Source organism: Pelmatolapia mariae, linkage group LG7 (genome assembly GCF_036321145.2).
Source record: "Pelmatolapia mariae isolate MD_Pm_ZW linkage group LG7, Pm_UMD_F_2, whole genome shotgun sequence".
Lineage (NCBI taxonomy): Eukaryota > Metazoa > Chordata > Actinopteri > Cichliformes > Cichlidae > Pelmatolapia > Pelmatolapia mariae.
In genome coordinates, this window is record NC_086233.1 from 49682647 (window position 1) to 49699515 (window position 16869).

The window sequence follows — 16869 nt, forward strand, 5'->3', positions numbered from 1 at the left end:
ACATATCAGCAGTGTAAAAATAAAAGCAAATCACCGTTTTTCAATTTACAGAAATGTAATGTCCATATTACAATCAATTACTCTTTTTGATTTAATGGTAATTTACCGTTGCCATTTTACAGTTATTAACTGTAATTTTTATGTACATTTCCTACAGTGTAGCACTCTGAAATATAGCAGCAAGATGGGAGATCTTGGGCGAGACAAGTAAAGATCCATGTTTCAGCTCACATTGTGAAGTATGAAGCAGTGTGTTAGCTTTTTCTTTTGAATTTGTAGATGTTTTTTCCATATGCTGTGATCAAAGACAAAGGAGAGCCTTTGAGGGATTCATATGGTTTCTGCATAGCAGTTGAGAAAGGTGTGTTACTTCCAGGAAGGTTATAACGCAAAAGATTTTTTTTCTTCTCTTTTCTTCTCAAGTTCTTCTCACCCATGCATCTTTTCAAATGCTATAAACATTTTATATGCCTTAATCCAAATCGACACAGTTCATTTTCTCAGCCACAGTGTACCTCACCATGCACAAAATGAACGTTTAAAAGACTCAGAAATGCAATGTCTTTACAGCATGTATCATGCATCTTGCCTTTAAAATATAATGACCGCCACAGATGACTTCTCCTGTACTTTGATCAGGTGAACCTGGACTTCTGGTGACTGAAATAACAGCCAAAGCTCCATTCATTGGTTATGTGAGAGACTTGAATCAAACTGAGAAAAAGAAGCTGCATAACGTCTTCAAGAAAGGTGATCTGTACTTCAACGCCGGCGACCTGCTGCGATAAGAATAATTTCATGTACTTCCACGATCGTGTTGGAGACACATTCAGGTGTGTTCGTCGTTTGAAGTGAAGCTTAAAAATGTGAGCTCACACAGAGCACCAAAAACAAAAAATGTCAACAAATGGAAAGGAGAGAACGTAGCTACAGCTGAAGTGGCTGACATCCTCGTGCTGGCTAACTGCGTTAAAGAAGCCAATGTTTATGGAGTCAAAGTGCCAGGTACATGTTCCTTTGTTGCTGCGCTTGTGCCAAAACCAAGAAACATATGTTCAAATCAAAGTATACTGCACTTAGTTTGGTTACTGAATCAATGATCAAATTGTTTCACAATGTTATCCAGCATTTTCTTGGCAAAATGTAAAAACACATTCTCAATGGATGGGTAACTTTTAGCTCCAAGATGATATTAACAAACCTCACCAAACTTTGAATCTTTTATATATTGGTGTATTTATTAAAAATATGGAAAGTATCTGCACTGCATTTGCTTTACACCAAATATCACTACAGAAAATAATTGGACTCTTCCTCTACATTCACTTCTTTTTTTCTAATCTAGAAATTCTCAGACATTCTAAAAATTTCAATGAGAGGATTATGAAGTGTAGTACAATTTTTAAAAGTTCATCTTGTTCTTTAATGTGATCGATCATAAAACCTGCCTTACTTTCTCAGTGGTGTTTGCACTTTGTAGGTCAGTTGAAGTCAGTGTTGCGGGCATGAACTTTCACTGATGTACGTATTTGACTTTAGAAGTACGCAAGTTTTATTAACTTTAGACTTTGTGACACTAGAGTGCAGCAGGGTTATCCTTCTTTGTCAGTCAGAGGATTGTACCCTTTATTTCAGTATAGCTTATCTGAAGCAGTGATCACAGGGGGCAAAGGGTGTACAGGCAAAGAGTTTAAAGCATACCATGATGACTGAATGCAACATTGTGACATCGAAGATAAAAGCTGACAGTGACAGTAAATGAGACATCTGAAAGCACGTAATTTTTAAACGGAGTTAAAATGCTTTTGGTCCAAACTCACTTTATTTTAAATTTGATGCTGCTATAGATTATGACGAACCCCCTTGCTTGTTTCTGGCTATTCAAGAAAACTGCACCATCTACCACGTCTCCATTTGTCATGGGTCTTCGCTGGCAGACCATGTGGAGCGAGGAGGTGGACCCAAATGCAGACACTTGGATCAAATCTATGATTTAACAAAGAGCGAGCCGTTTATTGATGGCTGAAACCAGTCTTTAAGTCGGACGTCATTGGCCGTGCTTGGGCCCAAACTCCTCTTCAGGTCCCAAAGTCAAACGAACACTGCAGCATCACTGGGAGTTAAAAACTGTCTAAATCCTTTCATCTGTAATAAAATGATCAGCGTTGCTGCTCTACCAGGTGTAACAATTAAGTTTAACATCCAGGCATCCACGAAAACCACATTTATGAAATTTAACGGAGTCAGAAGTTAGCAGGGAGTTAGCTTGCTAGTTTCTGTGTGATTCTTACTCTGAATCTGAATAAGTACGCAGGACCACTGTGTGCCGTAAGACCAACTCTTTACTCACTGTATTATCGCCTCCCGGCATGCATTGCCAGTGCGTAACACGTAATTACACAATCGAACAATAAACACTTGTTCATGTCTGGAGCCTGGATCTCCTCCATACCTGCTTCATGCCCTGGAGGACGGGGCTATGGCCCCCCACACCCCCTAACAGATCATTACATGAAGGAACCTTTTAAATACAAGCGCGCTCATGCTCACAGGTGTACACACGAGTGCTCACACACACAAACTACACCCTTTTTGGCTCCTACCTCAAAGCACACTGTGCGCTGTCGATCTTACGTGCTGCACAATAATATTCAATATTTAGTATTGACTGTTATATTCACATAGATCATCGCGATGATGTTGTTTATTATATTGCTCTCTTTTTTTTGCTTGTTTTCTCGTTTTTCTTTCTCAACAGGTGTTCCAGGTGATTGATATATGTATTTTTTGTCTGTTTGTTTTGTTGGTTTTTGTTTTTTGCCCTTTATCACCGTTCTTCTTCCCCGCTGTTTTTCTTTCCCTCTTTCTTTCTCCCTTTTCCCCTGTCAAGTCTGTCCCGTAGCAAGTGAAAATAAAATAAAATAAACAATAAAAGCAAAGGTGAATCAAATAGACCAATACGGCAAGGCTGGGATGGTCCATTTGGTAAAGTAAATCCGTTGGGCATCTTTCTTTGCCTTTAGACAATAATTCTGATGACAAAAGAACCAAACGGGACAGGCGAGAAAAAAAAAAAAAAAAAGAGTAACAAATCTTTTGATGCATGTTTAAAGATTTGTCAGTGTTTAAAAATTCCTTTGAACATCTATAAATCTAACCACACACACACACACACACACACACACACACACACACACACACACACACACACACACACACACACACACACACACACTAATAAACTATATTGCTAAAGTAATAGACCACTTAAAAGCTTTTAGACAGAAGCAGATTTACTCAAAACTGACTGAGAGGTCCAAAACTGCACTGAATTTAGCTATTGAAGTGTTACTCCTGATATGGAATTTAGCCTGCGTTTGTTTACACAAGGCAATAAAGCAGTAAGAAACATACATATTCACTAGAGTTAATCATGAACCTCCTCTATACATACTTTGTAAATATGTAAACTCCAGCCAGCAGCAGCTTACGAAATCCTTCTGTCTGACATCTTTGAAGCTCAATAATTAACAGCTTCTGTCTGGCTTTTCTGGCACACAACTTGTCGTTACTATTACTAATATTTCAACAACAGATACATGTTAATTGGAATTTATACAGTTGAAACTTAGGACCACTGGGAAAAACATAAACTGGGGATCACAACATTTAGAATGTTTTGTTGTTAGAAGGGACTGTCAAAGCCGCTGTCCTGCTGGCGCTGCCTCAAGTCATAAAACAAAGGCCTCGACCAGATTTCCCGTTCCTTCTCACATTCAGAGCCAGGAGTAGGCTCTCTGTGCATACTCCTCTTTGTATGCACAAACGTCTTAGTATGAGGAGTCTTCTTGGCAATCTCATTATAAACAGTGAGGTCAGAAACATTGGGGCTGAGACTGCCTAATTCCCCTATATTGCTGGCTGATGCAGTGGACACAGAAAAGGGTTTCACTGGTTCCACTTTCCTTCTAGACAGTTATTGTTGATAGTCAGAGTATTTGGTGCTAGTTAAAGGGTTCCTCTGAATTTTTGCCTTGTGCCCCAACAGACTCACCAGTGGCTCTTGGCAAAACTACAAGTTAAAGGTTATGAACAGCACCTGCCCTTCTGTGTGAGCGAACACGGCCCAGCAAAAGCTTAGCTGAGATCCGACAGTCTCCAGCCTGTCTTCATGTTCAGGTCATCAAGTGCTACCCTCTCACCGTCTGTTTGGGTTTATTGTGGTCCTCCAGCACAATCTAAAGTGGTCACTTGGTATAAAGCCAGTGAAAGGCATAAAACAAGTGAAAGCAGTGTGTTATACTGTAAATCATTGATGCAGCTCATCTAGTTGTTCACTAGCAGTACAAAATGTTTTTCAACCTTTGGAATTTGTCAGTGCTCCTCCTCCTGCTCCACATGCCTTTTTATACCTCTGCTTTGTCTTCAGCAGGACAGCTGTGAGACAAACATGTTGGTCTGGACAGTGTGTGCGGCTTTGATTGTATGTGGCGTTTTACTCCGCCATTCTTCCTTCCTCCAGGATGTCCAATTCGTGCTCACTAAAATGAAAGTAAGGCGGTTCATCGAAAAGTGCGTGCGGACTAATTACTCAATCCTGGACCGCTTTTTAGAGCTGGTGAAGACGCAGCCGCACAAGCCTTTCGTTTATTTTAAAGATGAAACATTCACGTACCGGGACGCAGACGTCCTGAGCAACAAAGTTGCGAGAGCGTTTCTGCAGGCTGGATGCGTGAAAGAAGGAGACACGGTGGCGCTGTTCCTGGGGAACCAGCCGATGTTCCTGTGGCTCTGGTTGGGTTTGGTGAAGATTGGATGCGCCGGAGCTTTGCTCAACTCCAACATCAGATCCAAGTCTCTGCTACACTGCCTCAACTGCAGCGGAGCCACAACTCTGGTAGCAGCTGAAGGTAGTACCTGTATTTCTGTCTCTTTTTCCAAGCGATGGAGACAGTAGAGAGCTCATTTACTCAACACTCAATAAACCAGATAAATACATAAATAAATAATCTGACAGGCCTTGAGTTCATCAATTGTATGAAACAATTTTCTAGAGTTGCTGGATGCAGTGAAGGAGGTGCTGCCCCATCTGCACGAACAGCAGATCACTGTTTTCATCTTAGCCGACAGATGTGAAATTACAGGTGTGGAGAGCTTCATCGATAAAATGAATCGGGCTTCCTCTGAGCCTATACCCAAGGAACTAAGGTCCCATTTAACCATGCGGAGTCCAGCAGCCTACATATACACCTCAGGGACAACAGGTAAACTACTTACTGAGATTCACGATGCATCAGTGAAAGAAACAGAAGATTCACCACCTGAGCCTCTGGCTTGTCTTTAACAGGTCTCCCTAAAGCAGCTTTGATCACTCAAAGCAGAGTGTGGGTCATGTCTTTACTTCTGCCTTCATCAGGAGTGAGCTCCAAAGATGTGATTTATGACACCCTCCCTCTTTACCACAGCACCGGCTTCCTTGTCTTCACTGGGGCCATTGAGAGGGGTATGAACTCTGTGGACATATACTACTGTGTTTTTAAAGATATATAATTGGTGTATGACTTTAGTTTTTTTATTGTCAACCAATGTAATATAAAAACCAAAACCCCAAATACACATGTTCATCTCTCAATACACTGCCTCGTGCCTAACAATAAAGGCAGATCTGCAAAGATTTTAACAAATATTTATGATATTTATGAGCAAATTGTCCATTTACATGAATAATTTGTCTTTTCACATACTAAGGTTAATTATGGAGTCCCACAAGGTTCTGTGCTTGGATGAATTCTATTTACATTATACATGCTTACCTTGAGCAGTATTACTTCAAAGCATAGCATACATTTTCCTTGCTATGCAGATGATACCCACCTTTATCTGTCCAAAAAATCAGATGACACACACCAGTCAATTAAACATCAGGAATGTCATGAACAGCCTGAATAGGACTCAGACGACACATCTTGGGAGGCACAAGATGAGGGACTCTCCACTGTCACCCTGCCTTTGGAGCCCCTCTCCTCTCTAACCAGGACTGAGGCTTCTTGCTCCTGGAAATCACTTAATTCCAGATGCCCAAATGTAGACCTTTGGTCCAAGGCGACTGTCGTGGAATTTGGCCCTGATGCTATGCTCCTGCTGGCAGCAGAGGGTGCCATTCTCTTGGTGGTAGGCAGAGGACCTGTGAGCCTATGAGAGGTGGCTGTGAGCTTGGGCTTTGTATCTGTGGCAACAATATCCCACAGAGCCTCCAGCAGCTTCCTCCTTCAATTTTAGAATTTTTAATTTTTGAACCAGAGAGCAGACACTAGATCATTCAAATAAACAGCCCTGTCCCTGACTAGTGGGGGTCAGCAACTGTACCACTCTAGAGGTGCAATTGGGCTGGTGGTAATAAGTAAGGTAAAACAGCTGGGCTGGTTGTTGGCGGGGGGGGGGGGGGGGGGGTCCTAATTTATATGTTACATATTTGTTGAAAACCCCCAAATTTTGACTACTTCCACTGCTACTCTTTAAAGTGTGCTGTTGTCATCTATTGTTGTGTGCAGGTATTCCTGTTGTTCTGAGGAGTAAGTTTTCTGCTTCCCAGTTCTGGGACGACTGCAGAAAATATAACGTCACTGTCATACAGTACATAGGTGAAATTATGCGTTATCTCTGCAACACTCCACAGGTTTGTGCCAACACAGCACCAACATTAATACTACTGTCTCACACAGAAAGGTTTTAAAAAAAGCCTAACAAACGCATGCTCTTCTTTTCTCTTCAAACAGAAACTCAGTGATAAAAACCACAAAGTCAGACTTGCAGTAGGCAACGGGATCAGAGCAGATGTTTGGAGGGACTTTGTGAGACGATTTGGGGAAATTCAAATCAGAGAATTTTACGGAGCAACTGAGGGAAACTTTGCTCTGTTAAATTATAGCAGCAAGATGGGAGCTCTTGGGCGACACATCTTCCTGCACAAGGTAAAAGTCCATGTTTCAGCTCACATTAAGAAGTAAAACCTGTCGCTCATGAAGCAGTGTTTTAACTTTTTTTTTTTTTAAACTTACAGATGTTTTTTCCATATGCTGTGATCAAATATGACATAGACAAAGAAGAGCCTTTGAGGGATTCTTCTGGTTTTTGCATGGAGGTTGAGAGAGGTGTGTTACTTCCAGGATGCTTACAAAACCAAAGATTCTTTTTTTCCTGTCCTTTTTTTTATATTTCTAAAGTTCTCACCCATTCATCTTTAAAAATAAGTATTTATTGAAATCTCATAAATTATGACTTTAAATATAACCACCCCAAATATGACTTCTCCCGTACTTTGATCAGGTGAACCCGGCCTTCTTGTGACTAAAATAACAGCCAAAGCTCCATTCATTGGTTATGTGAGTGACATGAAGCAAACTGAGAAAAAGAAGCTGCATAACGTCTTCAAGAAAGGTGATCTGTACTTCAACACCGGCGACCTGCTGCGCATCGATGAGGATAATTTCATGTACTTCCACGATCGTGTTGGAGACACATTCAGGTGAGCGCATGTTTTGAAATAAGCTTAAAAATGTGAGCTCACACAGAGCACTAAAAAATACAAAAACTGTCAACAGATGGAAAGGAGAGAACGTAGCCACAGCTGAGGTGGCCGACATCCTTGCGCTGGCTGACTGCATTAAAGAAGCCAATGTTTACGGAGTTAAAGTGCCAGGTACATGTTGCTTTGTTGCTGCGCTTGTGCCAAAACCAAGAAACACATGTTCAAATCAAAGTACACTGCACTTAGTTTGGTTACTGAATCAATGATCAAATTGTTTAACAATGATATCCAGCATTTTTTCTTTGCAATGCATAAAAATGAATTCTTTAAAAAAAAAATAAAAAGGAGCTCTAAGATGGCATTAACAAACCTCACCAAACTTTGAATCTTTATATATAGCTTTACAAAATATGGGGGGGGGGGGGGGGGATGTTTGCTGCTTGTTGCTCTGTGCTCTATCCAGATGATCCCACAGATGATCTGAGGATGCAAATTCATGACTGATAGTGATCCATTGTATGTTTTTCTATCCAATTTTGTTTTTACTGCATTGGCATTGTGTTTGGGATCATTGTGAGGCAGAAAAATGAAGCTCTTGTCAATCAAATGCTTTCCAAATACTACTGCATTGTGGATTAAAATCAGACCATACTATTCTGCATTCATAATTCCATTAATTTCCAAACAATGGCTGAAATGCAGCCCCAAACCAGCCTCCATTGTGTTTTACGGATGTCTGTAAACACTTAATGCTGTGCCTCTCTCCTCACCTCCTCCGTATATGTTCATGATGGCATGAACCAGAAATTTCATATGTAGATTCATCACTCCATAACACCTGTCACCACAGATTTTTAGTCTACTTCTTGTATAATGTGGCATACCTCAGCCTTTTCTCCCTGTTTCACATCCTTTGAATAGCTTCTTGACAGCCACTTCTATTGAGATTTCTGATGAGGCTTCTATGAACAGTAGATGGATCAACTTTCCTATTTCTTAAGGACATAACTTTTAGATGTTGTTCATCTGCTGTAGGTTTCTTAGCCCTGTCCTTTTCTTTTGTCCTCCACTTGTCCAGCTTCCACTTTTAATTAGCAGTACTGAACTTCAGTTAACTCCTGTTTTGTGACTGTTTAACTTTTGCCTTCAGGTCAGGAGGGAAGAGCCGGGATGGCTGCTGTTACTTTGAGAGATGGACTGAAGTTTGACTCCATGGCTGTTTTTAAACATGTTGAGGACTTCCTGCCGTCCTACGCCAGGCCACGCTTTATGAGGATTCAAGTATGTTTACTCCAGTTATTTTACACTTTTTTGCATTTGTGGTTTAGCCTCTTTGTTGCTCGCATGATTTATTTTATCCACTAATAATTGGTTGTACTGTGATTTATTACAGGGGTCACTGGACATTACAGGCACGTTCAAGCTAATAAAGACGAAAGTAGTGGAGCAGGGCTTCAACCCAAATGAAATAACAGACCCACTCTACTTTCTGAATGAAAAAGAGAAGAATTACACTCCACTCACGCCAGATGTATTTGATTCAGTTATAGCAGGAGACGTCAAAATATAAAGTGATTTTGCTTTTGAAGGAAAAAATCCACCTTTTCACACACAAGCGAATCATTTGGTGTGTGTCACTTCTGGCTGCACATTTTAATGACAAGGTGTAAAGCATAAATTTATTTTTTGTTTTTTCATGCACATCCCCCATGTTTGAGTTTGATGTACCAATCTGTGAGTGTGGTGATGGGTTCACTCAGTGAGGTTTTCTAGTTTATTAAATGGATTGCTGTACACCTCCTTCCTGCATTGCATTCTGGTCCGTGTAGGCTTTTGGCAGTGTGGAAGCAAACATATCTTTCTGTCACACATTCTGCTCTCTTTAATATTCATTTAAAACCTCCATACCCAAAGGATATGCTTTTGTAAGTGGATTTATTCAGTGGCGTAATTCAGCTCATACAGCTGGTTTCATGCAGAATGTATACCCTGAATAACTTTATCTAGTCATACGTCCCAGAAGCTTGTCAGTACCTCACACCAGCTCCCAGCGTAGGTGCTCTTTTTCACCCTCTAGTTGAGTGATTCGTAGTGTTCAGGAGGCCTGGATTGAAGCCATGGAGCTCAGGCAGGGGAGTACAAGCTCATTAACCACAGGGTCACTGATGTTAAAAAGGGAATCATAAATGGGGGAATAAAAAAATGTTTCTCTCAGTGGTATAATATATTATGTTATTTCTGCCACTGTTATAGTCCATCCATCACTTTTGTCCAGTGAATTGCTGTCGATGGATTACCACGGCCCTCGAGAACATGCACAAAAAGATACTTTGTCAACATACAGCAAACTGTAGTGCAGCGTTTGACAGGGATGGACGCACATTTTAGGCAGCATTAAACTGCAATTGTTCTGAATCTAGCTCAAATTTGAGTGTCAGGATTTAAAGCATCTCCTTTTTCCATCTCACATATCAGATAAGCTGTAAGACACCCAGGAAATGCATTAAAATGTATAACACTTTAAATTCATTATATTATTAATTCCTTTCTGATGTCACCCATCAGTTAAATGTCAGGTTACTGGAGAGTTGGTTTGCTGCTGGTAATAACTCTTAACTCCTTGAAGAAACGTAACCATGGCATTTGAACATGTTTATATCAAATCTGTCTTTTCTTTCTTTTGAAAAAAAATATTATCGATCTGATCACATTTTATAATTAAATGAAAAGTGCCTACGGATGTGCTTTGCCTCTCTCTTGCGCCGGGGTGGGGGTGGGGGGGTGGCGGCAGATCTCTAGTTTTTCCAGGTAAATACTTTAAAACCTCCACGCAAATTTTTTATTGGATAAAGATTATTTTAAATTGTTTTATTTATTTGATCCAAATGAGTTACTTCATTGTTTGGAGCTACAGGAGGAGCTGACGTCATTTTAATATTATATTTTTAAAAAATGCACTTACACTCACTCACACAATGCATAATTACAACCATGCATCCATAGTACACTCACAGAGAAATGTAGACATGACAAAAGCATAAAAATAATTATCTTAGATCGGAGAGCCAAAGCTGGAGGCGAATACGGGAGACATTTTTACAGGTTAAGAAATGGATCAATGAACTTCCCAAACTCTAAGAAAGCTGACTGTGAGCACACAATATCCTTATATCCTTATAAAAAGCAGCCAATGCCAAACACCCCCATCCCCCCACCAAACTCTGGGCTCTTAAAAACATGGATTTTAGCTCTACTGGTGATTATAAATTGGCCATAGGTATGTAAGGTTATGTCCCTATGTCTTAGCCATGTTATAGGATGATGAGACGTGGGATAGGCTCCAGCCTAAACATACAATATATATTTATAAAGTTAATGTGAAAGAACAGATTTCTCTGTTATGTGTCACAATGTAGAGAGCTAATGCACAAGCTGTGAAAGATTTCCTCAAACTGTGCGTGTGACAGCGAAGCTGAGCCGAACTGTTGGAGAAAGTCCTGCACTATCTGTCCAGTAAGTGGTGCAGAAGGTAATCAGGATTATCTGTGATAGATAACAATTTGTTTAGTGACCTCCTTTCCACAACAAATGTGTCCAGGTTGCAAAAACAAACAACAGCTGAAATACGTGCGGAGGGATTTGTTTGTTTGTGTTTTTGTTTGTGGAATTCATATTTGGACTTTTTTTAAAACTATAACCTTTGTCCAATGATCAAGTTTTTTTTCTGGAAATGATTTCAGAAGTTGTTAGGATGTTTAATTCCATTACATTTCAGTTATCTTATAATATAAAGCCAAATCACAGTAACAGTTAGCTCAAGCAACTTTATATTTTTTGGTAAGGACCCTAGAACGAAGGGGAGAAAACCCCAGCAATCAGGTGATCCCCTATGAGCAAGCACTTGGCAACAGCAGGAAGGGGAACACCCTGTTACAACAGGAAGAAACCTCCAGAAGAGCCAGGATTGGGGAGGGGCAGCCATCTGCCGTGACCGGTTGGAGAGGATTTAAAATCCTATTAGATGACGAGTTGTCCTAAAGAAAATGCTGATCTTCTTGCACAACTTGTGATCTTTCAGAAAGCTTTCTATTTCTATACTGTCACTGTCAGGGGGCTGGGTCTGTGACCCAGCATTTTGAGTTATTTTGTATTTTTTGATTACTTATGAGTTAATGTTGAGTCCTGGGGTTATTATTAGTTCATCTTAGTTGAAGTTTAGTCTAGTTTGTGTTATCGTCCATGTCTCCTTGTTTTCTGTTTATCACGTATTATCTCCTCGTCTATGTAGGTTCCCCTTGTGTCTCTCTCCTCTGTCCCTGCGCCTCTCTCGTTCCCTCTCTCTGTCTCTTGTGTCAAGCTTGCGTGTCCCAGTTCATGTCTCTCCATGTTTTCTGTTTTATAGATTTTATTTATGTTCACCGCGTTTAATTTTGCTTCCCCTGTGGCGTCATGTTCATTTGTGTCAGCTGTGTTTCCCGAGGTGTTTCCACTTCCCTCATTACACTGTAAAATCTAATTAGTTCCCAGAACTCAAAAAAATTATGGAAACTCGTTGCCTCAAAAAAATTGAGTAAAGCTTAGCTAAAAATGACTAAGTTAGGACAACTTATTTACTTTGAGTACTCTGTACAAGCTCATTTGTTCCCAGAACTCAAAAAAATTGGATCAAGTTTATGTAAGATGACCAAGTTAGGGCAACTTACTCATTTTGAGTACACTGTACAGCCTTGTTAGTTCCCAGAACTCAAAAAAATTATGGAAACTCATTGCCTCAAAAAAACTAAGTAAAGCTTACTTAAGATGACTGTTAGGACAACTTATTCATTGCAAGTCTGCAGTATTAAGAATAACTTGATAATTCTGACTGTACAATACTAATTGTTTACCTACTGACAAACATTTCAAGTTCAACTAAATGAAAAAACAATTTGTGGTAACCTGAATATGATTAAAAATAATTAACAACACTTTTTGTAATGATGTTAAAATCAGCCCAACTTTTATTTTCAAACACAACAAAGTATAACAGCCAACATACTGGACACTGTTCTGCTGAACAACAAACAATTATATTGCCATCACTGTTATAATCTTACAATGAAACAAAGTCTCAGATGTAATTATTCTGAAAATAAGTTTAGGTCTACCACAAGTTTGATTTGTACTTACATTACTTATATAATCAAAATAAAATATTTATTGTTCTGTCACAAGTGCAGTCTCTAATTTAACAACACATTTGTTTTTCATTCCAACACAGGAGCTGGAATGTTGTATTATTTTAAGGATGGCTTGTTTCCAGTCCAGGCATTACTGCCTGAATGACTGTCATGGATCGAGGTGATCCAAATGTAAGTGCAGAAGAAAGTCTTTAACTTCCCTTAAGTACAGTAGCAGTGGATGTGGGTTGGAGATGCAATGAGCTTGAACCTGCAGGCGACCATCTTCACTGACCACACCATCTGTGACGGAGGACTCATCTCTCCTGTTGTCCTGCAAGCAAACAATCATATTTTTTGGAACATGAACTTAATTGCTTTCTTAAAACATTTTTTTCTGCACTTGGTATAGAACAGACTCCAATTTAGACGATCTCAGGCTCCCTCCCCACCGGAGAGGTGACATTCAATGTCCCAAATTGTCAGTCTCATGAAAGCATCATTTTAAAAAGGGCTATGCAAACATGGCCAATAACTTTCATTCTAATGATGTGCAAAATGATTTTGGGCACAAAACAGATTTTGCTGTTAGAAAACTTGCAGACTTCACTACATACAGTGTAGACCCTCTAAACTAAGTTTGGGGGATGTGATCTTTCAACAAATGCAGACCAAACTGTTGTTGTTTGTTTACTTACACAGCATGTCTTGTAGAATTAACTGTGGTCACCAGCAACAGCACAGTGCAGTCATATCTCAAGTCTAATAACAGAAGACAGGAAAAGATCAGTGAAGAAACAACTTCCCCAAACCAAAGCACAAATAAAACAATAAGTAAAACAGGCTGATCTAAAGTATGATTAAAGTTCAGCCTGATTAATATAAATGTCACTGACAGTTGCTAATATATTGGAAAACCAAAATACTTACTGATGTCTTTCTGTCCAACAGCAGGAGTGCTGGTCCCGAGCCTCAAAGACAGTAAGAAGCAAGCAGAGGGAGAAAAAACAGAACATTTTTCAGAAACTGATTTGATCCTTAATGGCTGTGCAATCATTGTAACATAGAGTTTGCTTATGTTGTTAAATAACGGCTGGATTTGACATTAATAGATGCCACAGATGTTCTAAAGCTGCCACAAAACATGAAAAAAAATAGACGTCTCCGAAAACGTCGGAGCATTTTTGCAAATATGTGATGTCTTGATAAATCGAGCAGATATTTGAAATTTACACAGCTACATTCTCGCCTGAAAATATCTTAAAAGTTTATTTTGTGACCCAGAAAAAGTAATAAGTTTTTTAGCCGCGCTCCTCCGCCATTGCCGCGCTTACAAGTTCGCACAGGCTCCGACAACCGTGGAGACAAATGCGATCCTCCTTTTTCCCAGACTACCCTTTCTGGGTCACAAAATAACCTTTTAAGATATTTTCAGACGACAATGTAGCTGTGTAATGCTCAAATAGCTACTTAATTTATCAAAATATCACATATTTGCAAAAGTGCTTCCACGTTTTCGGAGAGCTCTGTTATCCACCCCCCACACCTATCCCACCCCTAACGGCTGCACCTCCCAAAGAATTTTGTCTGGGCTCTTATCTCACTTATTTATTTCAAACAATCAACAGAAAATTTCACCACATAGTTTTATGTAAGGTTTTTAAGGCTGTGGTGTTAATTTTTAAGTAACATGAGCCCAGCGGCAGCAGCAACGCTAGGCTAACACTAACTAGCTAGCAAGATTTTAAACCTGGTGCTAAACTAAGAGAAGCCACAAAATCAGTTTGAATAAGAGTAAACATTTACTCACCAAGTCAGTAAAGATCCACAGCAATGACAACAATAATATCTTGAACTGACGCTTCTCCAGGTTTGCTCAATATATTCCATAACAAATGCACCGTGAACATGCGGACTGATCCGCGAGGGAGGAGGACGGTAGTCACGTGGCATTTTCAAAACACATCTTTCATCCTTCCGCACTGAGAAGCAAAACTTCCAGCTTACTTAGTTTTTCTAAGTTAAGACAACTCAAATAAATGGAGTTTATCAGCGTTTTTGCATAAAAAGTACTGGTAACTTATTTAAATTGAGTTCTAATAACAAATTGATAAAAATTGAGTTCAGCCTATTTAATATTTTTAATTAAACACAATATTACATTTTACAGTGTACCCTTCTGTGTATTTAAGTCCTCTGTCTCCCTCTGTTAAGTGTCAGATTGTCTGCATTGCTCCATGTTCACGTCTTCGTCTTCTCTGCCTCAAATCTTGTTTTTTTTCATGCTCCTGCTCAGATTCATGTTCATGTTCTTATGTCATAGTTCTCATAGTTAGTCTTAGCTGTTTCCAGTTTAGTTTCTAGTTTAGTTTTGCCCCAGTTCGCCTTGCCTTTGTTTTGTGTTTTTTTCTCTAACAGCCAAATAAACGACTTGCTTTTTGTTATACCTTAGTTTTCTCTCTCCCTTGTCTGCTATGGGTCCACTCCGCAAACACACCGGCCATCCTGACCGTGACAATTACTTACTAATCTTTATTTGTAATTGACTATTTTGTTTTGTTTGTTATGGTACAAATTTAACTGATCTTAAGAATTAATTTTTTTTCTTATAGACAGAGTTTTGAGGAGTTTCCCTTTGCTTTCTTCTTCTTTCTACTCTCATCTGTATTAATGATAACTGGTTCAAGAGGAGGAAAGATCGAACCACAGCAATGCCTTGTACTGTGGTGGCCTTGGTGAACTCATCTAAGCTGGGGATAAGTAAGCGTAAGATGGTTGTTGGCTGCTCTGTGAGTTCAACAGGAGGACAAGGAGCTGAAACCATAACAGAGAGTGCTTCCTTTGTGGGTTGGGGGTCCTTCTCCAGATTAGGTATTATAATCACATTTTCTCTGGTCTGAACCTCAGTGAAGCATGAGCTTTCAGCAGGGGGTGATGCAGAAGCTGTACTGTGTCAAAGTTATTTACTGCACTTATTGCTTCTTCCTCAGTTCCAGCAATATTTAAGGCCTGAGCAGTTGTCAGTGGGTCAGCTCATTGGGGCTCACAGGCTGAAACATGAAGCAAACGTGTTTCACTGTCACATCAATAATTCTAATGAGCGGCACTGGTGAAAAGTTTGCACTGTTGCCTGGGCACATCTCTCTGTCAGAGTGGAAAGGACCATGCCTGATGCTACACTGTGGTGTGACTGCCACCCTGTGCTGAAATAATAATCACAAGTTCAGCAGGAACAGCTGGAGCTAAAGCTTCAGAAAAGTCGGTTTCTTTTGTGAGCTTGGGGTCCTTCTTGGGATTTGATAATACACTTTCATCATTACTGGCCTGAACCTCAGACAACAATCATATCAATTTTATTTTCTGGATTTTTTTCATTGTCACTTCAAACAATATTTATTTGATGTGATGATCTGGCTGACTGGGGGTGTGGGGCTGAATAATCTTGCAAATATGTTTTATTTCTACATCAACATTTGTAGTCAGCAGCACTGGCGCACAGTTTGCGACATCACTGAGCAGAATGTTGTGTGGATCTATCTGTGTGACTTCTGACAGAATGACATGGGCCACGTCACTAGTTATTTATTTATTTTTGTTTTGCATGACATTAAATGAATTAAATAGAAAGTAACTGACTAGACCAGTTGGTAATACCTGTTGTTTCCAAACACATCACCTAAGCTCACCACAATGAATAGTAGCTATGACTACTGTTCAAACAGGCAAACCAGTATTGCTGGTTATAGAGAACTTTCAGATCTGAAAAGTTAAGGCCTTAAAGCTGCATTCTTTATAATAACCAGCAGGGGGTGGCTCCTCTGGTTGCTAACAGAAGTCGGATTTTATGAGTAAATTAAGCTTTCCTGGTGGATTTCTGGTGTCGGTCTCTAGTTTCAAACGCTATAAAGACATCAAGATGCTCTTTTTAGTGAGTTGTGAAAGACAAGAAAAACAAATAATAAAGCAGAGAACGTTTTAAGCTGCGGCTTCTTTGTGATTATCAAGCTGCTGTCATTTTCAACATGAACACTGCCAAAATGCTCAAGCCAAGATTTCAAAACGGGTGGTGTGTGAATTCCATTCAGCTGGTTGAATTAAACAAAAAGCTACACAGGGTTCAGACACACCCTTTCTAGTCTATGGTGACTATGGGCACGTGTAGTTCTGTTCAAAAACAGTGAA

The 16869-nt window shown here is 39.7% G+C and overlaps 1 protein-coding gene and 1 long non-coding RNA gene across 2 annotated transcripts; one reads left to right on the forward strand and one right to left on the reverse strand.

Moving 5' to 3' along the window:
• Window positions 1–4450: 4450 nt before the first annotated feature.
• On the forward strand, window positions 4451–9098 carry LOC134632367 (long-chain fatty acid transport protein 2-like). The gene is made up of 10 exons (XM_063481053.1): window positions 4451–4910; window positions 5055–5264; window positions 5348–5503; window positions 6552–6676; window positions 6777–6971; window positions 7061–7151; window positions 7327–7525; window positions 7602–7699; window positions 8679–8809; window positions 8922–9098. The coding sequence occupies exons 1-10, from the start codon at window positions 4451–4453 to the stop codon at window positions 9096–9098; spliced, it is 1842 nt and encodes a 613-aa protein (XP_063337123.1).
• Window positions 9099–12813: 3715 nt separating this feature from the next.
• Window positions 12814–13758, reverse strand: LOC134630380 (uncharacterized). The gene is made up of 3 exons (XR_010094289.1): window positions 13618–13758; window positions 13386–13449; window positions 12814–13021 (listed from the first exon to the last, which is right to left on the reverse strand). It is a non-coding gene; the product is annotated as an uncharacterized LOC134630380 (long non-coding RNA).
• Between the last annotated feature and the right edge of the window lie 3111 nt (window positions 13759–16869).

Coding starts and splice junctions, on each gene's coding strand:
- LOC134632367 (XM_063481053.1), top strand. CDS start 4,451: ATGTTGGTCTGGACAGTGTGTGCGGCTTTGATTGTATGTGGCGTTTTA. Junction 5,265..5,347: donor ATACACCTCAGGGACAACAG/GTAAACTACTTA, acceptor TGTCTTTAACAG/GTCTCCCTAAAGCAGCTTTG. Junction 7,526..7,601: donor CGTGTTGGAGACACATTCAG/GTGAGCGCATGT, acceptor AACTGTCAACAG/ATGGAAAGGAGAGAACGTAG.